Source organism: Eschrichtius robustus, chromosome 2 (genome assembly GCF_028021215.1).
Source record: "Eschrichtius robustus isolate mEscRob2 chromosome 2, mEscRob2.pri, whole genome shotgun sequence".
NCBI classification, from domain to species: domain Eukaryota; kingdom Metazoa; phylum Chordata; class Mammalia; order Artiodactyla; family Eschrichtiidae; genus Eschrichtius; species Eschrichtius robustus.
In genome coordinates this window covers 126209810-126234585 of record NC_090825.1, presented here as the reverse complement: position 1 = coordinate 126234585, position 24776 = coordinate 126209810, and the positions used below count along the sequence as shown (strand labels likewise).

The 24776-nt window shown below is 48.1% G+C and overlaps 1 protein-coding gene and 1 non-coding gene across 2 annotated transcripts in view; one reads left to right on the top strand and one right to left on the bottom strand.

The window, feature by feature from the left end:
• The window catches only part of PPARGC1B (PPARG coactivator 1 beta), a 104637-nt gene extending 91003 nt beyond the window's left edge, over nucleotides 1-13634 (bottom strand). Inside the window, exon 1 of the mRNA XM_068534547.1 lies at nucleotides 13557-13634. Coding sequence (XP_068390648.1) covers nucleotides 13557-13634 — 78 coding nt within the window. The remainder of the gene's footprint in view (nucleotides 1-13556) is intronic.
• A 10559-nt stretch (nucleotides 13635-24193) lies between these two features.
• Nucleotides 24194-24266, top strand: TRNAR-CCU (transfer RNA arginine (anticodon CCU)). Its single transcript has one exon. It is a non-coding gene; the product is annotated as a tRNA-Arg (tRNA).
• Nucleotides 24267-24776: the final 510 nt, after the last annotated feature.

The following is a 24776-nucleotide window of genomic DNA, read 5'->3' as shown; positions in this document are numbered from 1 at the left end:
AGCAGCAAATATAGCTGGGAGGACAACTCACTGGGCATCAGAAGAAGTGGGTTCTAGCTCTAAACCACCATACGGCCTGGCATGACAACCTGCACCTGCTGATCTTTAAGGGTCTGTAGATAACCTGCATTCCCTTGGGCGCCCTCCTTTCTTCCTCTTCCAACCCACCCCCCTCTTGAAGTCATCACGATCCCCACCTCCTGAGTTACCCTAGAAGTGTGTGTGTGCATGTGTGTGCGTGTTTGTGTGTGTGTGTGTGTGTGTGTGTGGCTGAGGCTCGAGGACAGAGGGATTAAGACAAATATCTGAAAACTGATTCACTGCAGGATCCTGTCAAATCACCCTCTGGGGCTCCACTTCCCGCTCTGTAAAATGGGAAATCTGCTCTCCTCTTGCCTATGACACGAGATTGATGTGAAGATCAAACAGAAATGCCAGATAAGGAAGCCGCCCTGCTTTACACAGGCATCATATAGGGGCCTTCTATCTGCTTCTCCGTCATTTGTATCCTGTGCTCTGGACTAAGGCAGGAAGGACAGAGAAGGGAGGGGACAACAGAGTTAATTCCAGACACTCTACAAATAGTATCTGATTGTTTAGGCCCAAAGCAGGGGTGCTATGACAGGGAGCTTTCTAAAAACATAGACGCTTAAGGGCTTGCTCTCAAAGATCCTCATTCAGTAAGTCTGGGATGGCTTCAGACGTATAATTATTATTTGTTTAAAACTACACTGATGATTCTGATATGCACTCATGGCTGAGAACTACTGATTAGTTCTACCAACTCTGGCAGGTAGAAGCTATTATTATTCCCATTTGGGAGCTGGCTAACTAGAGCACAGAGCGACTAACTCCTTGGGTCACACAGCTAATAGTCATAAAGCTAAGATCTAAACCAGACAGTCTGCTCTCATTCATCACAAGGTTACACGGTTTCTTGAAGCCACTCAGCGTTTGTCACAGGCTCTTTCTACTACTCCATGCAGCCTTGGAAACCCAAAAGACAACATCTCACCAGAGGAGACTACACCAACTTTCAAAGAAACTTTTATGGCTAGACTAACTCCTTCTTCATCTCGCATTATCGAGAAATAATGTGTGCTTACAATAAGCAGAGTTTATATCAATAGATAACTTTGAAACTTTTCCTGCTTTTGACAGGCTTCCTATTTTAGACGGTAACACCAAAATACATTTCACTTTCTTACTCCCTTGAACAGAGAACACTGATCAGAATATACCTTTCCTCAGAGATGACACGCTGTCTCTACCATGCATTAGCTTTGTACTTTTGTACAGTAATGTATTCAGAACAAGGGTCCTGGGCTTCCCTGGTGGCGCAGTGGTTAAGAATCCACCTGCCAATGCAGGGGACATGGGTTCAAGCCCTGGTGCGGGAAGATCCCACGTGCTGCGGAGCAACTAAGTCCATGCACCACAACTACTGAGCCCACGAGCCACAACTAGAGCCCGTGTGCCACAACTACTGAAGCTCGCACACCCAGAGCCCGTGCTCTGCAATAAGAGAAGCCACCGCAATGAGAAGCCCACGCACCGCAACGAAGAGTAGCCCCAGCTCGCCGCAACTAGAGAGAGCCCGCGCGCAATGAAGACCCAACACAGCCAAAAATAAAAATAAATTTATATTTAAAAAATCATTAAATTACCCCTAAATAGGGGTAATTTAAAAAAAAAAGAACAAGGCGCCTCCTCGCCCCTTCACTAAAAGGCCCCAAGTGGTTTTCAGTGCTGAGTCCACGTGTTTCTATCTCTGGTGGAACCGCACGCTTGCACGGACACATGCTAACAAAACTGGTTTGCTGCTTCTAATGTCCTGAGGCATGGACAAGACTGCCAAGCTTGTAAGAATTGTGTGTAAAGGAAGAGTGAATTGGCCCTAGGCAGGAAGGGTAAGGAGTGATCTTCTGTGGAACAGACTGAGTCTTGAGGGCATTCTGAGCAAGGAATGATGCATATGGCTTAGAGTTAATCCTTTTGGGCTGGAGAGTACAGTCCTTGGTCCCTGAGTGATCCCTCCCCCCCTTTACCTCCCTGGATTCCCTCCCCACTTGCTTCCTCCATAGTGGAGGCTAGCTTGCCCAGTCCCTCTGGAATAAGCAGCTGGGCAATGGACATGAGGCCCAGTGTAAGGTGTTGGTTTCAATCTCCCTGGAAGGCGTAGGGACATTTGACCAAATCCCTCCCTGCAGATACCCGAGACTCCTAAAGCTTTGAGCCCCTCCCGAGTTGGGCCAGAGCAACGCCCTGTAACAGACTGGATTCCTAACCTGTGGTTTAACATTCCACAAAGACCTGCCCACTGGAGGTGCGTTCTGATAGGGGTTTCTGGAGGCTCCAAAAAAATGTTTGCCTTTGATTCCTTTGTGTGCAAGGCTTATCTTGGAGATGAGGGCAGTGGGGCCCTTGTGGGGACCAGTACAATCCCCACACATACCCCTCACCCACACATTCTAGCTCTAAGCACAGAGAAGGAGCTTCTGGGGCCAGGCAAATGACTGGTGACTTTCCTGAAAGATCAAACAGCACTTGTTCATTCATTTAGTCACTCAACAAATATTTATTGGGGACCTACAGTGTGCCAGCCACTGTCCAGGCACTGGGGGATTTGATGCTGAACCAGCCTGACGAGACCCCTCTCCTTAGGGAGCGCTGGTCCTGACTGGTTACAGAAGAGAGAACAGTAGAGAATAAACACATACACAAAGGTTATCACAGGTTGGGACCAGAGTTTTGCATTTAACAAGCTCCAGGGAAGGCCAGGGATGGGGGCGAATCTGGCACACAGTAGGCCCAGAATAAATAGGTATCTACTCCCCATACAAATCTTCCCCCAAAGCAAATTCTCTTCTGCCCACCCCACCCCCCGCCATCTCAATTATAGGGATGCCACTCTGAGCCCCCTGTACTCTGTCACTTCTCTCCCACATCCACTCACTTCCATTGAGCCCCCCCGGCTGAGGGCAAGTTTAGATGCCTCCTTCCTGCTGTGCATCACCCCCATTCCAGTCCTTTCTATATGTTTCTATATGCTCAGCCAGATTAGTCACACTGCAGTGGTTAAGACCATGTGCTCTGAAGCCAGGCAGACCTAGGCTCAAATCCCAGCCTTTCCACTACTTGTCTGGGTGATTGGGGGTGAGTCACTGAACTTCTTATACCCTTAGTTTTCTGGTTTGTCATAGGACCAACCTCACCAGGTAGCTGAGACTCCTTTACCTGACAATGTACCTGAAGGTCCTAGCTTAGTACTTGGCACATAGTAAGTGGTCATTAAATGTTACCTATTTTCTATGGTTACTGTTATAAATAATAATACTAACAAAAACCTTTGCTGACTTCTCACCAGGACATTCAAAGCTCTCCCTTATAGCCAGTTTCCCTGTGTGTTTTGTTTTGGAGTGGCTGAGAGGCAGATATAAACGAATCAGGGTGACAGAATAGAGTGAAGGCAGGACATGCAAATGTCTGCCATAGACTATGGGATCACAGAGCAAAAAGGGGGCACTTCTCAGAGAAGGATTAGGGGAGGCAGCACTCAAGCTGGCCTTGAAGGATGCTGTTGGAGATTGGGAGGGGCAACAGATACCTCATGGTAGGGGCCCTAGTGGTTACCAGGTATAGGGAAGGAACTGCAGAACAGTGCCAGCACCTCAAACTGGGTAGTCAGCCTCAGTCTACCCAACTGTAAAATGGGGGTCACAGCGGGGACCACTTCATGGGGTTCCTCTGAGATTAAATGCTGTTGCTTGAAAGGGTTAGCAGTTGTCAACTGTTCTCATCACCGTCACGGTTGAAGGATATGGTTGAAGAGGAGGGCGGCCTAGGAACACCTAACATCAGGATCCACGTTAAAAATAAAATATTGTTCTACTCTTGTGGCAATGGGTACACTGTTGCATGATCAATAGTACCGGATGAGTGGATGGACGGACGGACGGACGGATGGATGGATGGATGGATGGAATGATGGATAAATGGATAGGCATTTGAGGCCCCGAATGCCATACCAAGGAGCTTGATTCTGCAGGTCATTGAGGGTGGGCCTGCAGATGTTTTGAGCAGGGGCTGCTGGGGCCTGGGGTCACTAGCAGCATGGAGGCTGGGCCATCCTCAGTGCCAAAAAACCAGGTCAGGGCCTTCCCCAGTGTCCTGGGTACCACACTTCTCTGAGAGGAGCCTGAGACCAGAAATAAAGGCTCAAGCAGCCACGTTGCCAAGGCTGTTTGCCATGGCAACATCAGGGAGCCACTCGTGGGCCGGCTGCTGCAACTGCTCAGGGCCTGGTTTCTAACGTCTCCTCGCTCTCCCTCTGCTAAATGACTCTGTTCTGCCAGGCAAGCACAAGGAACAAACACGGCGGCAGAGCCGCCGGGGAGCATCCATCTCAGCCAAGCAGGGCTCTCCCGGCTGAGTTCCCAGACAGTGGGTCCCAGACAGCTGAGTCCCTGCTATGCAGAGCCAGCCCCGGCCAAGCAGATAGCAGCCAGGGGTCCTGTCCTGCCTCTGCTGGGTGATCTGAAGGCTTTCCCTGGTCTGCTCCCTGTCTGTTTCTTTACTTCAAGGTAAGGGCATTGAGCAAGATGGTCTCTAAGGCACTCCCAACTCCCTGAAAGCTCAAGTTTACCTTGGTGTATTTACATAATTACCATTGTCATCTTCACAGAGGCTACCATTTATTGGGTGCTTGCTATATGTCAGGCAATGTGGCAGGCATATTTATCTTCTGCAGTTATCCTAAGAACATACGATAATTCTCCCCAATTTTGCATGAGGCAACTGGGGTCAGAGAGGTTAAGACACTTGCTCAAGGTCACACAGCTAGTAAATGGTAGAATGCTGATTTAAACCCTTGGCAGTTAAACTCCAAAGCCCAGAGCTCTTAATCACTATCTGATATTTCTTCTCCTCTCTTCAAGCAGCATCTAACTGGATTTGCTTTCCTAAAAGTTGCATTGGAACACCTGGCTAAGGCTGGATGGGATTCCTCTTCAGTCCCCCAAGAAGTATAGGGGAAAGGAAATCATAATACTAGGAACCTCAGGGCTAAGACAGGATCAAGGACCAAGAGTTCAGTGGGAAGATAAGTAGCAAGATCTGAATTATATTTGCCTGTTTTTATTATTAACAATGGCTCCCATTTATTGGGCATTTCAAAACACTTTACAGGCATCATCTCAAATAGCCTTTCCTAAAACCCCTTAAGGTATCTGCTACTATCAGTCCTATTTCCTAGATAAAAATGCTGAGGCACAAAGAAATTTTGTGCCAAAGGCCACAGGGCTTGCCCCAAGCATAGTACAATCCCAGGATTCAAAGCCCTCTCAGCCACAGAAACAAATAATTAGAGAAAACATTTGTTTTCTTTCCTAAAAGACTGAGCAGTGATTAAAGGCCTTTGGCGATAATTAATCAATGACTTTGCCAATGACTCGTAAAAGTCTCTCTGGTCTCCTGCTCTAACCTGAGCTGCAACTCAGGCTCTTCCTTAAGGAAAGAGCAGGTCGGGGAGCCCAGGAGTCTTGCTGCCACCATGGTCTAGCTATGTAACTTCAGGCCAGGCCCCTCCTCTCAGCTCTGTCAACTCCTAACCCTGCAGCCCTGTCTCCCTCAAGGGATGGTCCTCAGCACCTAATGAGAAAACCAAGGTCAACTGCAAGGGAAGTGGGTGAGGCCTCTGGGGTTTAGGAACAGTGAGAGCAGGGAGAACGTGCAGCCTGCCCAGGGTGGTGGTGGACTGCACCCCAGGGTCCTACAGCCACCACAAAGCCCAGCCACCCTGGGCAGCAGTGTCTCTCCAAGGACTGTCACCCTGTCCCTCTCTGAGAGCCAAGACCCACCCTCCCCTCAAGTCCTGATACTGGAAAAGAACTAGTCAGAGAGTCAGAGACCTGCTTCCTCCAGCAAGATGGCTTCTTCTCCTGTGCCCCAGTGTCCCTTCTTCTGGGAAAGGCAGGGGTAGATCTGATGCACTCCAAGATCCCTCCCAAGCTGAGGAGAGGGAGCTGCTCAAGGACCAACGTTCAAATCCCAGGTTAGACACTCACTAGCTCCAAGACCCTGAATGACTTAACCCCTCTGTGTCTCAAGTTCATCACTTACAAAACGGGAGAAACAGAAGCAACCTCAGCATTACTGGAAGAAACCCATGCAACAGTACTCAAAAGTCTCTTCACAGATACACACTGAAATAACCATAGATGACACGTGTTCTGTGGATGGAGGAACAAGAGTGGCCCCTGGTCCAAAATGGCTGAATCTGGGTGTCGGTGGCATGGAAATTCCCTATTCCCTTCCCACCACTGGCTTCTGCTGTGTATATTCGACATTTTCCATCGTAAAATGTTTAAAATACAAAGTTCTTTGCAGAGAACCTGACACCTAATCATACAGAACATTCTTCTGCTCGAAAACTCGTCTGCTTAATGGGTAACCACAATGCTAGACCAGGATAAAAATTATTTTTTCTTGCCTTCCCTGAGTTGTCATCCTAGTTGTAGGGTTAAACGCATACATGCAGGCAGGGACTTCCCGGGCGGTTCAGTGGTTAAAACTCTCCGAGTTCCCACTGCAGGGGGCACGAGTTCGATCCTGGTCAGGGAACTAAGATCATGCATGCTGAGAAGCCAAAAAAAAAAAAAAAAAAAAAGCATGCAAGCACCAGTAGATAGTAAGTGGCACCCTCCACGTCAGTGGAAGAGGCAGAACAGTGTGCTTCACAGGCCTTCCAGAGCAGTCAGGTGTGACCTGGGGCTTGAAATGCGGGTAAGCTATGAATACATTAAAATGGTGGGGATGGAGGCCTGGAGAGGACCTTTCAGGTCATTCCACAAGCGTTTTATTAGTCTGTCTCTTCTCAGGAACACATGCTCTGGAGAGGCTCATAGTGTAGCTCATTTGTTCACTCAGTGAGGATTCTGAACTGTGTTCCAGGCACTTGTCTATTCATTGTGGGAAAAAATGGTCAATGAAGTGAACAAAAGTCCTTGCCCTCATAGAGCTTAACAATCTGGAGTGATTTCCTAAACACTTAACAAGACCTGTGTTAGAAGAGATGCATCTATTATTGGGTGCTTCTATGCCACGCATTGTGTGAGGTGCTTTAAATCCATTTTGTCCTTTGATTCTCATTGACTCCTCAGAACAGCTTTATCAGGGAAGTACTATTTATCGCTATCTTTACACATGAGGAAATGTAAGTTCAGAGAAGTCACGTGACCCACCAAAGGTCTCACGGCTAGTAATACTATCACAGAACCAGGACTCAAACCCAGCTAGACTGACTTCAGAGTGCTCCCTGCCACACATGGGATGGAGTAGTGGTAACTGGAGGTGAGAAGGCGTCACCAAAATGATGGCATGGGAGCTGAATCTTGCAGGATAAATAATGGAAATAGTGGAAATGGAGACAGAGGAGACCGAAAACAGCTGCATGAGCCAACGTTTCCTGGAAGAAGATTCATGACATAGCCTGGGGCGGACCAGGATCCCAAAGGGAAAGCAGACAACTCAGGATAAAGTCAGGGGACTAACTCTCCAACTTCAAGTACCTGAAGGCCCTTGCACATGAAGCTAAACTTTGGCCTTTAATTTAAAAGTACTGGGGAGCCATGGGTGATGTGTGAGCAAGGGAGTGACATCAGACATGTACTCTAGGAGGACAGATCTGCCATCAAGGCTGAGGACAGGTAGGAGAGCGCAAAGTCTGGTGTGGCAAAGATCTGTTTGGTAGTAAATGCAGGAATCCAATTGTCAATGGACAAGGACCTAGACCAGAGTCGGAGGAACGGAAACGTCGGTCCAATCCAACTGATTCCTCATCAGCTGAGTGTCCACAGGATGTATGTGAGGCATTCAACTATGTTGGAAGAGGAGAGACAGTAAACAACACTGCTCATTCTCTTCTAAATGACTTTATTTGGGTTCCCTCCACCCTTATATCACAAGAACTATGCTTCCCTTTCCTACAGAGAAAGGATTGCCCGGGCGGGAGTTAGTTCCATCCTTGCTCTTGCCCTTCTAAAGTGTTTCAGAGAGAGAAAGATTCCAAGTTTTGTGAACGGCAGTTGGATGCTCATTTTATACACATTCGATTATTTAATTCCCAAACCTGAGAGTTAGGGCCTAATATCCCCATTTCATAGACTGAGGAACAGAGGCCTAGAGGAGCAGAGGGACTTATGAGTTCTGCCTTCTCTCTCTACAATTGGCCTTCATTTGCACAAGGTGCTGGAAAACAACTACGAACAGAAAGAGAGTAGTCCCTGTCTTCATGGAACTTGGAGTCAAGAGGTCTAGGGACCTTGCCCACTGATCCTGGCTCTTCCACTTACTCCAAGGTAATGTAGGTAGATCGTCTTCAGCAAGTCAATGAGTTTTCTGAAACTGTAAATGCCTCATCTGTAAAATGGGAATAATAGCACCTACACTTTGTAGAATCTTTATGAGAATGAAATGTAATAATGCAAATAGAAGGCTCAGCAGAGCACACAGCACATAGAGGATGCTCAATAAATTGCATGGATGAGGATAATGATGCATTGTCGTCATAGGAGATAGCCATTAATACTGCAGTGCTCGTATTAGGGACTCACTTCTAAGCCCAAATCCAAGCTCCCATTTGCAAGGCTGCTTCTGACTCAGACCAGTATTCCTCCTATTGTTCCAGAGACAGAAAAAAAAGAAGGGTGACTCACCTTTTCTTGGCAATGATGAAGCTTCTGGCTGGCCTGCACCAGCTGGGGAGAGGAGGGCCCTAGGGTGAAGGGGAAATATAAGCCCCCAGGGCCCAGTTGCTGGGCCATTGCCTTTCCTGGGTTTCACAGGCATCCTGATCATTAGCACCAGCCAGGAAGCCCCAGTGAAAGTGAACCCTGGGCCTCTGGTAAACAAATCCAGCAAACGTGTCCCCTTCTGGGCTCAGGTGAAAAAGTTACTCCCCTGGGTCTCACACAGGTGAAGAGTAGGTAAAGGCACCCAGCAAAGGATTCACTTCAACCTGCCCCTACAGATGGCCAGAACCCTGACTTGGAAAAGAAGTTAACCCTGGCTTCAGGGGCTGTGGAGGCAGCAATACTCCAGACTTAGCAGTCAACATTAGTCAACACATCTTCCCCAATTCTCCATGCGGCATGAGCCCCTTCTGGGTGCTCGGATCCAGTCTTAGAACAATGAGGAGATAGAATACCATTTGAAAAATGGGCCAAGTTCACCAACACAACATTTCACAGAACAGAACCACAAATGGCCCATAATCATATGGGGGAAAGGTTCAGCATCACAAGTCATCAAAGAAATGCACATTAAAACAATAAGGTGACAAAATTTATTGATGAACAGACTGGTAAAAATGAAAAACAATTAAAATACCAAGAGTTATCAGGGTATGAGGAACCAGGCATTCCCACACAATGCTGGTGTGAAATTAGCACAATCTCTCTAGAAGGCAATCCAGAAATGTGTTTACCAAACGCCTGCATAGTTCCTTTGACAGAGTAATTTCATTTCTAGGAATTCAAATGAAGAAAAGACATATGCAAAGATATTCATTTCAGCATGGCTTACAGGAGCAAAAAAAAAAAAAAAATTATAAACTACTTAAATGACTAACAATAAAGGATTGATTAAATGCATTATGGTTCAACCCTTAATATTATATAACCATTAAGATATTAAGCAGAATACCTGTTGATGTGGAAAGACAGTGACAGCATATAGTTTGGAGGACAAAACAAAAGCAAGCTACAACAGTGAGATTCCAAGTTACAATTAGTATGTAAAGAATGACTCCATTTGTGTACAAAAGATATAATCCATAGGAATCAATAGGAAAAAGTCGGAAAATATATAAAAATTAAGAGTGGTTATGTTTCGGTAAGATTACATATTTTCAATTTTTTTCTTTATGCATGCCAGTATTTCCCAACAATTCTATAATTAAATATTTTTAAATGATAACAGGTTGGACTTAATGATTTAAAGTTCCTGCCAACTCTGGGGTGATGGTGGTGGTGGGATGAATTGGGAGATTGGGATTGATATATATATACTAATATGCATAAAATAGATAAGTAATAAGAACCTGCTGTATAAAAAAATAAATAAATAAAATTCAAATAATTTTTTAAAATAAATAAATAAAAGTAAAGTTCCTGCCAACTCTGACATTTTGGGCATCTATGATTGATGCCCCAAGTGACTTCGAACAACCCATATTTAGTGTGGGCTTACTGTGTGGCCTTTGGAGCCTAAGTCATTGCCCACAGCTGCAGCCCTCTGCATTCCTCTCTCCCATACTCTGCCCAGCTGTCTCCCCAGCCAGCCTGAGAGCTTCCCTTGTCTGTAATTCCTGTGCCTAGCCAAGAGCTGAGCAAAGGAGCTCAGCATGGTGACAGGTGCCACAGGGGCACAAAGAGATGAAAGGCACAACTCTAGTTCCAGAATCTTACTGGGACACAGAACGCACACACAAAGTGCTCGGTTGTATAACACAGACTAAGAAAACCAGAGGCTAGAGAAAGCAGGGCAAGCCGGGTTGGGGAGGCCTGCTAGAGCAGAGGGCCATGCAGGAATGGTGGGTGAGGGCACTGCAGGCAAGGGGCACAGCCTGAACAAAGGGAAGCCAACCCAAAGTCCTTTGGGAACATGCCCCAAACCTTTCCAAAAAACTTTCACAATCCTTGGTCTGCCGAATTTCTGAACTTTGCCCTGAATGGGTAAAAGTTAAGTGTCCTAAACAGGAGCCCTCCCTCTATCTAACCCTGGGTTAGCCACCAAAGACAAGCCTTTGGGATAAAGCCGATAAATTACCTTTTTACTCACTCTCCCCACCTCTTCCAAAGGGGGAGATGGAGGAGGGGAGGGCCAGGGAGGGTCTCGGGGGGAGGAGAGGAAGTTGCAGGAACAACAGACATCTCACATGCAAACAGTGCTCACCGCAAGCAACCGCGGGCCTTCTCTTGCGGCGCCACCAACCCCATTTGACAGATGGAGGAAAGGAGGCTCAGAGAGTTAAAATGGCTTGCTCCGGGGTCACCCAGCCAGAGAGTGGGGAAGGCGACTCCACTCAGGCCTTCTGACTCCAAGTCCAGTGCTATTTCGAGGTAACACACAGGACCTGGAGTCAGGAGCCCTGGATGGCTCTGTCACCCACTGGCTGTGTGGTCCTGTACCAGCCGCTCAGCCCTCACAGCCTCTATCCCCAACTGTAAAATGAGGAGGCACGCGATGACCCGCCCAGGTCCTCTTCCGGCTGGCTCTATGAGCCTTCTAGGGGCGGCTGCAAAGCTCCCCCTATCAATTACATTTCCCAAGTTGGGCCGGCAAAGATCACCAGAAGAGCCTCAGCCTATCACGTGGTTAAATAAAAAAAGCAAAACGTCCCGGATTAACTTTCACTGAACTGCTTCGTCTGATACCTGATTACCCAATTTTCAAGTTTCCTTAGGTGAAATATCCCTGCTGGGTAGGCACTCCGGACGGCTAAAAGGGCAAATAATTATTGGTGAGCCAAAGAACACAGAAGATGGAGTTAAACCCAAAACGGACAAGTTCTTGCTATGGGTCTCTGAACAAGTCTCTGGCTATTTCAGGCCTCCTTCATCCGCGTCTTAGTGAGAGGTTTGGAGTCACCCCCCAGACAAGTAAGAGGGCCGAGGGCAGAACTTTCCTAGCGGCAACTCGGTCCACCCCGCATCCAGTCCCCCTGGCCCCAGGCTGTCGGCTGGGGGGCTGGGGGCGTGGTGGTGCCGGGGCTGGGATCCGCCTTCGGAGCAGACATGGGAGCGGGGCGAGTGACTGCGCCCAGTGACCGCCGCGGGAGCTCCACTGCAGTTTCGTCAGAGGTAAAGGTACGCGCCCGGCGCGCGCGGCGTGTGCACACAAACACAGACATCCGCGCGCGCAGACCGTTCATCACACTCTTCCCCCGGCCTGGGGAAGCGCGATCACACGCCACCAGCCGCTTCGGCCCCTGCCCGGAACCCACCCAAGCGGGCCCGCCACCGACCACGAGGCCCCACGGCTCCCTGACGCATGAACGTCCGCAGCGGGCGAGGACCGGCCTTCTCCTGCGCGTGGCGGGCTTCCTCTCGGCGACACCCCGCCACGCCGCGCGGTTCCAGCAGCCAGCCAGGACTCGCCACCCAGAGTCCGCCAGAGCTGAACGTCTCGGCTGCTGCATCCCCTCCAAGTCGCATCTCAAGGCAAGGAGTCAGCTAGCAAACCTCTCCCCGCCCACCCGGTCCCATGACAGCTGCTGCCGCCCAAAGACAGGCAGATATAACAAGAAGCAAAGTTTCCCTCTCTCCCCTCCCACATCCCGCCCCCCCCCGACTTCCCCCTCCCTTCCAGTGTTATGCAAAACAAGCCGGCAACGGCGCTCCGACTCCAGGTACCAAACCAGCCCTAGCGAGCCGCGCCCGGGAGCGCCCAGCAGCCCCTCTCGGAGCTCAGGCATGCGCCCGCATCCGGGGTCTCATTCTCAGCTCCGCCGCATCCCCAGCCGCCCCGCTACCCGCAGCGGGGCGGCCGTAGAAAAAGCCCTAACTATGGGGCCAAACTTTATGCTTGCAACAGGCATGCGGTGGGGAAAACTGGGGAAGGGGTTGGGGGCGCGCACGCCTTGTGTTGCCATTTTCGGTGCAGCTTATCCCAGCAGCAACCCCCCCCGCCCCTGTCTCCAAGTCACCAGCTTCCTTGTCGCCCCCCCCAACTCCCGGCACACCAGGGCACCCTCTCCTGTCACGCGCGTGTCTCCGGTGGGGCTCCCAGGCGCCGCCAGAGCCCGGGACGCCGCCTCGCCTTCCCTTCCCCCAGCATCGCCGAGCGCGCACCCGGGCCGCGCGCCGCAGGGGGACCCAGGCATCCCCAGACAGTCCTCCGCCCCCATCCTGCCGTGCTTTTCCCCCCGGGGGCTCTGCCGGGTAGCGAAACCAGGAAGGTTCTATCCCCGCCCGCATGTCCACGTGCCCCGCAGACCCCTATGCCTTCAGCAGGCAACTGGCAGGAAACTCCGCGCTGCTGGCGCTTTGGGGGAGCCTTGTGGGTGGGGGGCAGCAGCAGAACGCGGGGTATCCGAGACTGGAGGATCAGGGGACTCCGGGGACCGGGGCAAGCGCCTGTGCCCGGGCCACAAGTCCACGTGAAAGTACGGCGGCAAGTGCCGGGAGCCTGAGGGCGCGCCTCCCGCACCCAGAGCCAGCGTAAGGGTCCCCCACACCTTGGCGCGGCTCAACCTCCCCAAGGAAGCGTGGAACCCCCCAGCTCTGCGGGCGTCGGGGCCGGACTCCAAGCAACGAAGGCTAGACCCTCCCCAGCGGCCGTAGCGCCCCCAACGCTCCGGCACGCGCGGGGGGACCTCCAGCTCCCAGTCCCCGTAACGAAGCGCATCGCAGGGTGCACGGAAGCGGGGCTCTGCAGCCTGGTACCCCCGATCCCCCCAACACGCCCACCGCTGCCTCCCGGCCTCCGCGGCTGCAGCGGCAGCCCCCGCAGCTCAGCAGCCCTGGCTCCGGGCCCGTGGCCCCTGCTGGCCGTACCTGCGTGTCGGCGAGATAGTTGAGGAAGAAGGAAGAGAGCTCTTCGTCCAGCAGCGCGCCGCAGTCGTTCCCCGCCATCTTCCAGCCGCGGCTGCAGCGTGCGGCGGAGTCAGCGCCGAGCCGGCCGGGGGGGAGGGAGCGAGCGAGCGAGGGAGGGAGGCGGGAGGAGGGAGAGAGGCCGGCGGGAGGAGGAGGGCGGAGCTCGGGCCCCGGCTGCCGCAGGGCAGCTGGCTGCGGGGGCGGGGCCGCGCGGTGCCCGCTCGAGCAGGGGGTCGCGCCCCCACTTTCCTGCGCAACGTCTGGCGCCGCGATCCTCTCCCACTGCCCCCTGCCTGGGAGGAAAGCGCCCGTAGCCTGGTGACGGTGCCCCAGCCGGCAGTCCGATGCCTGCGCAGCAATGCGGGCAGCCCACCGCTCCTGCCAGAGCGAATCACGTTGCGTTAGCACTGGGCGGGTCCTTCGAGACAACCTGCTTCGGCACAGCTGGGGAAACTGAGGCCTGGGAAGGCAGAGGACCTCGTTTGAAGCCACAGTGCAATTCAGTGCAGGAAGACAAAGCCCAGGTCTGGCTGCCCTGGAGGCTTGAGTTTGTCATGCCGGGCTGCAGGCCAGAGAGGGAGGGATACCATAAGTCAAAGGTGGAGAAATCCGGGAAGGCTCCTCAGAGGGAGTGGCTTTTAAAAAAGTCTTTTCCTTAGAAGATGCGTTGACCCATATTCCAAATGTAACCCTCTCTCTCTCTCTCTTAAGTATCCCCTCACTCCCTAATTCCCCCCACCCCCCCAAAAAAAACCCCAAAACTTCAATGACTTCTCTTACCGTGACCCACAATGCCTTGAAATGGCCAGCCTCCTGCATGCTTCCCCAGGCCCACTGGCCTCCTCCCAGTTTCTTGGGTGAACCATCTCACAACAGGGTGCTGTCCCCTGCCAGCAGACATTCATCTAGTAAACCACATCTTCACCGCATCCTTCCTTGCTGCCCCTCAGACTGTCAACCCATTCCCTCTCCCCCCACTCCCACCATCCTGGGCTCCCTTAGTTCTGCAGGCCTTTAAAACACTGGTTAACAGTTGTCATTTTACATTAGTTTCAGTGAAGATTTGATCTTGGAATCTCTTCCTACTAGACTCTAAGACCCATGAAAGCAGGGCCTGAATCTGCTTTTGCACATGCTATGTCTCCAGTGCCTGGCATATAGTAGGTTCTTAATAAATAATGTGTTAACTAAAAATCCCAGAGGATTTTGCTCCCCCATTACCACCACCACACATTGTGTAGATAAGGAAACTGCCCAGAGTCAAGGGTGCACATGGAGTGAGTGCCAGAGCCAGAACCAGAACTCGGGTCTCCTGACGCCAACCTTGAACTCTCATCATCATGCCCTGCTGTTTGCCAGGCAGGAGATGAGGGCACCGCCTGGGTAAAGGCAGGAAGGCAGGAAGATTTAGGCCTGTTTTATTGGGCGCTCCTGCCTCCTGCTCTCCTCCCACCCTGCACTCACAAGGGCTGACCCACCCTGCCTGCCCTACCTGGGCTCCCTCCCAGCCAGAGGAGGAAACAGGGAGGGTCCACAGTACACCTGCTCAGACTTGAACACCAGGGCAAGAGCTTCCTTCTTCTGCAGCCTGAGGTTCCCAGAACCGCAGGGCATGATTTCACTCTTTGGGCTTTAGACCAGTGCGCTTTTAAGGGACAATGAATCCCAAGAGAAAGCCTAGGACTTCCCCGGCGGTCCAGTGGTTATGACTCCACGCTTCCAATGCAACAGACACGGGTTCGATCCCTGGTCAGGGAACGAAGATCCCACATGCCACGCGGCCAAAAAAAAAAAAAAAGAGAGAGAGAGAGAGAAATCCTACATGTAACCTCGGAGCACTAGCCTGGGAGTCAGGAGTCCCAGGTTCTGGTCCAGCCCACCACATCTCATTCCAATATTGGGCAACTCAGGGAGTTAAGAGCATGGGCCCTCTAGTCAGAATGCCTGGTTTTGAACACCTGCAAGTCATTTAGTCTCAGGCCTTGGTTTCCTCATCTACACATATGGGGATCATAGAATTACTTACTTCAGGACTTCCCTGGTGGCGCAGTGGTTAAGAATCCGCCTGCCAAAAAAAAAAAAGAATCCACCTGCCAATGCAGGGGACACGGGTTCAAGCCCTGGTCGGGGAAGATCCCACATGTCGCAGAGCAACTAAGCCCGTGTGCCACAACTACTGAACCTGCGCTCTAGAGCCTGTGAGCCACAACTACTAAGCCCGCATGCCACAACTACTGAAGCCCGTGCACCTAGAGCCCATGCTCCACAATAAGAGAAGCCACTGCAATGAGAAGCCCGCGCACCGCAACGAAGATAGCCCCTGCTCACCACAACTAGAGAAAGCCCGCACGCAGCAACGAAGACCCAATGCAGCAATAAATAAATAAATAAATAAATACTTAAAAAAAAAAAAATTACTTCATAGGGATGTTATGATGATCAAGGAGATGACATACGGAAAGTGTTTGGCACAGTACCTGACTTCATGGGGAAAATGCTAACCTCTCTGTTTCTTTGTTTCCTCATCTGTAAAAATGGGGATAAAATATTTGTCTCTCGGAGGCCCTGGCCAATGTTACTTTCCTTTCCTCCAGTGCTTACAGGTTGCTGGCTACCTTGAACTCCAATAGGTCTGGATTTGAATCCTGGTGCTCACTAACTTTGTGCCCTTGGTTGTTTACTTAACCTCTCTGAGCCTCAGTTTCCTCCAGGTAGGGATCTTGTGAGGATTGAATGAAGCAATGCCTGTAAAATAAATTGCCTAGCCCTGCACCTGGCAAAGAGGAAGTGCTAATTCTCACGCTCATCATCGTCACCACCATCACCAGTGTCATCCCCATTAGCACTAAGGACATGAGCACTCCTAAGGCCCTGCTTTTCTGCTGTTGCCCATAGGCACCAGAGTCAGAGCCCCACAGGACTCTGTTTCCAAGAAGTGTCCCTACCAGATCCAGCCTGGCCTCTGATTGGTGTTGTGCCCCTTATAACCCAGGGGCCATTCTTGGAGGGTCCCCAAGGCCAGCCATCTCTAGCCTTGGCCTGGCAGAGCTGCAGTGCCAGACAGGGCCTCCCAGGGAAGCCCTCAACAGCGCTCGCCCAATGGCTTTTGTCTTTAAAACCCTGATGTTGATAGAAAAGCCACAAATTGCCCAGCTTCAGGGCATTTCTTACTAACCCCTGTGTCCTCAGAATGGGCTTCTGGCTGGCAAGAAACTCAGGTGAAAAGGCACCTCACCTGAGATATCCAGCTTCTTTTACAAAAACACCTTATCCCAGGAATTCCCTTATCAAGGGCCAGCCACAGAGTCAACCTCATCACCTTCTCTGATCCATAAAAGCCCTCAAGAAACCTAACAGGCTAGGTGATCTTGTGCAGTTAGCTTCCCCCCTCTGAGGCTGTTTCCCTACCTGTAAAAACAAAAGGGTCGGGCTAAACCAACCTCTACTGAACACTCCAGCCCAGATATTCTGGCAGTTTATAGGTATCAACCTAAACTTAACAGCTTTTCTGTACTGTGCATGTGCCAGACACCTGAGTTTATATCATGTCAGATTGTCTTCAACAACCCTGAGTAGTGGGCAGTGTGATATCCATTTTATGACTGAGGAAACAAAAGCTTAAAAGGGGTTAAAGTGATTAGCCCAAGACCAAGCAGTTAGAGACACAGCTGAGATCTGAAGCCAGATCTGTGCATGGTCTAAGCCACAGACCCTTGAAAGGGATTGAGGAAAACCTCACACCAGCAGCCCCTCCCGGGAAGCTGGAATGGTGGCACATTTCCTATTTTATGACTTTCAAGTGAAGGGCAATAATCATGCCAAACTTGGACTTCATGTGCCTCGACTCCTATCTCCTCTGCCTTTTTATTGGCCTTGCCTCTCCCGAGATTAGTGAAAGTTTGCCCTGCCCATACCCTGGGCGAAGCCCAGACCGCTCCAGGCTCCATGGAAATGGCTACAGCAAAGTGAACCTATTTGACTTGAATATTTTAGTCACTACCAACAAATCCTCAAAAGTAAAAAACATCAGTGTTTTCTCCCTTCTGATAATAGGAGAGTGCTTTACTCAGATATTACAGCCATGATTCTCAAACTCTGGAGTCATGTCAGTCACCTGGGCCCCATCAGCAGAGATGACAATTCAATAGGTCTACGGTGGGCCCAGGCATCTGCATTTCATATGCTCCCCTAAATGACTCTGCTGCAGGAAACTACCCATCATTCAATAGATGTTTAATGAACACCTACTATGTGCCAGCCAGTGTGATCAGTGAACACAACAGCTGCCACCCCTGCCCACATTCTATTCAACACAACTGCTTAGTGAATTTTTGTCGAGTGAATGGGGGAGATAGGACATGGGTCTTGATAATCACTGAGGTTTCCTGCCAGCTGCCCATAACTCTGTGAGTCTCTGACCCAGACCAGGGAGTCAGACACACACCTATTTCCCACCTATTTCTCCAGTCCCAGGAGGCAGGGACTCAAGCCAAGAGGAACTAAAAAGCTACCTGGTTTATATTGTTCATTTAGAAAGCCAGCTCCATCTTCTATTGAATTGTAGAACTTGAGAACTGTGGAGGGGCAGTGGAGGGTATGTTATCCACCAGCTTCGCCGTACAGGAAGAAGAATGTGGCGGAGGTCATACAACCCTTCAGGGGCAGAGCCAGGACTAGTAGCCAGAGTTCCAGATTGGGTAGTGCTCAGGTGTCTTCACAGGACAAACTTCTCAGGGCTGAGGCTGTGGAAGACATCATCCAGTTGTGTCAGTCGAGGGTCTCGGAATTGGGGACAGGGGCTTTTGGCCCTTGAAAGTCCATCATAAGCAAGGCATTTCTTTGTGTTGCCCTCTTCTTCCTGTAGGGCTAACTTATAAACTCACCAATACATTTGGGAGATACTTACCAGATCACTTTCTCTTTGACACACTACAAATGATGAAAGGGTTTCCAAATCAGCAGGTGAGGGCAGTAAACAGCTGTGAAGTCAGCTATGACTGTTTTGCAGTTTTGCAAGGGCAGATTTTCATTCACCCTCCTCTGCCTTGTTAATGACTGTGCACAAGTATGGGAATCATGAAGCAGGGTAGGAAGAGAAACACCTGCTTTTTCCCCATCTGCCCACAGAGCAAAATGATCCCAGACATGTGTGACAGATAAATGGGCCCTCCTTATGCCCATTTGACAGATGGAGAAACAAAGGCCCAGAGATGTGAATTATTCTTTGTTTTTACAGAGGTGTAAATTCTACCAGGTTATTTTATATATATATATATATAATATATATAAATACCTATCTATATATCTATATCTATCTATAGATAGATCAACCTATCTGTCCCATCTGACCTAGAATTTTGTGTGGATCAAGTTCACTTACAAAGGACTTTGAATTTTACATTCACAATCCTAAATCATCAGTAATGCTCCTTTGGAAATTTATCCTAAGGGTCTGATTCAAAAGCTGGGACCACTACAGCATGATGTTTATGTGGATAGATAAATAGATAGATAGATTCAACAAATATTTTTAGAACCTGCTGGGTGCTACAGGCCTGTGCTACAGGCCTGTGCTACAGGCCCACAAATGGTAACCATAATACAATCTTTGCTCTTGCGTAACTCACAGCTCTGATCTCCACAACATGCAGGGGAGAGACTAGTCAACCTGCAGCTTGCTAGGGAGGGTGTAATAAGTTCCTTAATGGAGGAAGTTGGGGGGCTGAAAACTGGGTGGGGCTGGGAGAAGAGTCCAGGGGAGAGGTGGGATCCTGAGCCAAGACAATGAAAGTAGTAGGAGGGATCTGGAAGAGTGGTTGGACTGAAGCCATATTTTAGAGGGGGTATCAATAGTCTTTGGTCATAGGTAAGAAATGGTGGGGGAATTACAGGGAATGGTCAGGACACCCAGGTTCTGGCTTCAATGGATGACTGGTCTTAGAAGAGAGGCAACTCAGAAGGAAGTCTCCTAAGGAGTATTTTCAGATGACTGTGGGATGTTCAAGGGGAGACATACAAGGGGGGCACATTGATGCCAAGCAAAAAATTGGAAAGAACCTCAGCATCTAGTAAGACAGTTCAATTCCACACCTAGTTACAGACAGTAGACAAAAGCTCACACATGTGCGCAGAGAAGTGTGTCCAAGGATGTTCATTGCAGTATTGTTAATTATGGTAAAAATAGAGGTTACAGGAAAAATGAACTGTGTGGTGAGATCACACAGTGGATTATTAGATACTTGTGAAAGTCAATAACAGCTGCATGAAACCACAAAGATAAATCACAAAAGCAATAAGTGAGATCAACAAGCAGCCTAAGGATACACGCAGTATTATGCCACTTACGTAATATTTTAAAATATGCAAAATAACACTCCATAACGTTGGTCAATACATGTATATGAAGTAAAAGCATAAACACGGGACAGCAAAGACACAGATCATTTTAGGAAAGGAGAGGAGAGGGGGATCCAGGGCTGGCTTCGTGGGTGTGCCACCTCATGCGTGCAGTCACACCGGCCCTGGGCATGGTTAACTGCTCTGCTGTTGCCATCTTGAAATTCATAATGATTTTTGAATAAGGGTTCCCACATTTCATTTTGCACCAGACCCTGCAAGTTATGTAGCTTGTCCTGGTGGGATTAGAGTACATTGTACGTGAGAGAGCTCCAATTGTACCTGTGATTTTTTTTTTAAATTCATTTATGTATTAATTTTTGGCTGTGTTGGGTCTTCTTTGCTGCGTGCAGGCTTTCTCTAGTTGTGGAGAGCGGGGGGCTATTCTTTGCTGCGGTGTGCGGGCTTCTCATTGCGGTGGCTTCTCTTGCTGCTGAGCACGGGCTCTAGGCGCGTGGGCTTCAGTAGTTGCAGCACACGGGCTCAGTAGTTGTGGCTCATGGGCTCTAGAGCACAAGCTCAGTAGTTGTGGTGCACGGGCTTAGTTGCTCCGCCGCATGTGGGATCTTCCCGGACCAGTGCTCGAACCCATGTCCCCTGCATTGGCAGGTGGATTCTCAACCACTGCGCTACCAGGGAAGCCCTCAAAAATGTTTTTAAAGTATCAGTATTTGTTAAATCTATGTAGTGTATTGTTCCCTGTGCTTTTTTGTATGTTTGAAATATTTTATAATACAAAACAATGAAGATGTAGTTATATAAATAGTGGTTTATTTACTTGAAATACGCTGCAGAAGGTAGAAATCTATATGGAAAATGTACAGGAAAACATGTATAACATTAAGTGAAACAGGATTATAAAAATGTTTGTAAAGTGATTATAGTTATATGCATAAATGTACATGTAAAGTGTGTTAGAGTGACGTAAGGAATGTGAACAAATAAAATGTGATTAGGATGGCAGAAATAATTTCTTTTAATATTTTCATTTGTGTTGTTACAATTTTGTTTTTACAATAAATGAAATAAAATGTAACTTGCTGTCTGCTTTCTATACTAAAAACGAGCTCCTCTGATAAACTATGTTGTTGAGTGCTGTGCTATTTAAGTAACAAATACGCATTGTAGCAGGGACATTTCAGGGACTCAAGATCTCAACATAAAGGAGTAGCTATGATGGAACTTTTGGGAAGCCTCCCTAAAATGAGGTCTGAACTGGAAGTCAGGTTGGAGTCCCACTATGGCACTGAACTCACATTTGGACAAATCTCCAAGCTAAGACTCAGATTCCCAGTCTGCATACCAGTGAGTTTGGACTGGATCAGCCACCCCAAACATGCCTTGGATGGGTGTCTCCCCGAGACCTCTGCCTTGACGGTGAGATGCTCTGATTCCCTCTCCCCTTTGCAGGGGAGATCATCCGGGCCATGTGTAGTTTGGCAGCAGAGGCGGTTGGAGTAAGGATACTGAGAAGAGAATCCAGGTCAGTAGGCCACCCCAGGAGTATTTTACATGGGGTGGAATCTCCTTGGCTCCTGGAGCAGCCAGAACGGCAGAGTCCCAGGGAAAGGGCATGGCCTTACAGGCAGGGCAAGGCATAGAGGGCACAGCATGGCATCATGGGCACAGCATCACGGGGGCCGCAGAGCATCCTGGGTACAGCATGATGGGTGCAGCCCTGCTCTCTTCAGCTTCCCTGAGAAAACTGACAGACAGCTCAAAAGAAGAAAAACTGGTTGAAAGGGAATATTCCACCTTCTGTCAGAGTTCTTTTATTATTTTTTCATTATAAATTATTTTAAATTACACATGACATAATTATTTTATCCTTGTATATAAAAAAAACCATAAACAATACAAATAAAGGACAAGTTTCTTTCACCAACACACCCAACACCACTCCCTCCCCATAGGTGGCCACTGTTAGTGTTTCATGAATGGCCTTCCAGAAAAGAAAAAACAAAAAAAAAAGGATTTTTCTTTGTTTTATATACTCATTATAAGACCTAGAAACCCTCAAAGTTTCATTGAGACTTTTAAACAAAAACGGAATCCTACTATAATAATTACTATTTTGTAATTTCCTTCTTAATGTGTCTTGGAGGTCTTTCCATATCAGTTCACATAGATCTACCTATTCCTTCAAATTGATGCATGGCTTTCCCCAGGGTGAGTGTGCCATGGACTTGATTTGTAACTGTTGGTCCATCATGTTTCTAGACTTATGTTCTCCAGGTTATATGGTCCTGGTTATATCACTAAAGAATATGCAAATCTGGGGATAGAAAATAGTGACAATGGATGCATTCCTTTATTCATTCAATCAACAAAAGCCTGTGGAATGCTTACTTTGAGTATACCCTTCATCTTTTAATACACAATCAAGCCAGATATGCGTATATGAGTTTAGAAAATAATATCAGTCAAGTTGCTACATTGTTTGAAATTCATTCATCATTCCTTCACGAACAAACTACTTTGTGCCAGGTATTCTGCTAAACTTTGTGGGACTATACAGTATTAGTTGTGGCTGCTTTGGTTGCAAATAACAAAAAACCCTACTTAAACTGGCTTTAACAGGTAATGTATTGGCTTCCATAATTAACACATTTAAAGGAGGAATGTTGCCAGGAAGATGTGGAAGTTCATTTCTCAGCTCTCTTTTCCTCTGTGTCAGCTTCATTCTAAGACAGTTTCTCTCCTGGTGATGGCAAGGTGGTATGCTCCAGGCCCAAACCCAATCCTCTTAGCAAGTCCAGCAAAGGAACTGTCCCAGTTGTCCAGCAAAAGACTAGGATTCACTCTGATTATATCAGTTTGGCTCAAATGCCCATCACTAAGCCAATCCCTGCTCTGATTGGTCAGTACTGGGTTACATGCCCACCTCTGAATCCAGGAGTCAAGCTGTTTCATGCAACACCCCCACCCCCAAACCAAGGCTTCTTAACAAGAGACCATTAATTTGAATGGGAAATAATTATATCCTTTTTACTAACTTCAAAATGAAATTTATCATTTCCTTCTATTATGAATGTAGCAAACAAAGCACAGTGGTATTAAAAGTTCCTATAACTTTGGCACCAATAGAAATCACAGATATTTCATATCATATTGCAGAATATCATTTATGTTCATCACTATTTTGAAATTATAGTAGCTATTAGACCAACTAGATCTTGTTATTCCATGTGTTAATAAAAAATATGTATTATTACTATATCAAAATTTCTTTTTCTTATCATTTGATAACTATTTCAATATAATTGACTTCTTTTAAATCATTTGTAGTTGATATTAAACATTTAAAAACATCAATCTGAGGAGGGGTCCATAGGCTTCTACAGACTGTCAAGGGGTCCATAGCACACAAAAAAGGTCTAGATATAGTATGGGGGAGGGGTGTCTCCCTAAAAGGAAATCAGGTGCCTTTGCCAGAGGAAGAGGAAAAGGTGCTGAGTAGGCAGAAACAACTGATGTCCACACCAAAGGGACACAGAGATGAATCAGATGTGAGCCTGCCTCTAAGCCAGTTAGACAAGGAGGCCCCTGCAGATGCTCTGGTCCAGCTCCTTCATTTTATACATAACAAACAATTAAGACCCAAAAGCGTAGGGACTTAGCTAAGGCCACCTAGCAAGTGGCAGTATCAGGACCCAGCAAAGGCTCCCTGACTCTAGACCTGCTTATTTTACTCCAGTCTCTTCAGGGTAGGTGGGAGGGTGCAATGGAACCCCAAACTCTTGAAGTTAAACAACAGCACATACAAGAGGGGGACATTTATAGTGCGAAATGCCTATATTAAAAAACGAGATCTGAAATCATAACCTAACTCTCCACCTTATGGTACTGGAAAAAGAATGAACCAAGCCTAAAGCAAGCAGAAGAAAAGAAATAAAAAGATTAGAGTCAAAATTAATGAAATAGAAGAACAATAGAGATAAATCAGCAAAACCAATAGCTGGCTCTTTGAAAAGATCAACATAATTGACAAACCTTTAGCTAGGTTGACCAACAGAAAAAGAGAGAAGATTCAAATTACTAAAATACAAAATGAAAGAGGGGACCTTACTGCCAACCCTACAGAGAGAAAATGGATTATAAGGGAATACTATGAACAACTGTATGCCAATAAATTAGATAACTCGGGTGAAATGGTCAAATTCCTGGAAAGATACAAACCATTAAAACTAATTCAAGGGACTTCCCTGGTGGTCCAGGGGTTAAGACTCTGCACTCCTAATGCAGGGGGCCCGGATTCAATCCCTGGTCAGGGAACTAGATCGCACATGCCACAACTAAAAGATCCTAAGTGCCACAACTGAGACCTGGTGCAGCCAAATAAATAAATTAAATAAATAAATATTTTTTAAAAAAACTAATTCAATGAGAAATAGAAGATCTGAATAGACCTGAAACAAGTAAAGAGATTGAATTAGTAATAAAAAAAACTACCCACAAAGAAAAGCCCAGGTCCAGATGGTTTCACTGGTAAATTCTACCAAACATTTAAAGAAGAATCCATACTAATTCTTCACGAAGTCTTCCTAAAAAAAAAAATAATAAAGGAAAGAACACTTCTCAACGCATTCTAACAGGGCAGTATTACTCTGATACCAAAACCAAACAAGGACATCACAAGAAAAACAACTACAGACTATCATCTCGTATGAATGTAGATGCAAAAGCAGTACACAGGGGGACTTCCCTGGTGGTCCAGTGGTTAAGACTCGGCACTTCCACCGCAGGGGGCACAGGTTCCATCCCTGGTTGGGGAACTAACATCCC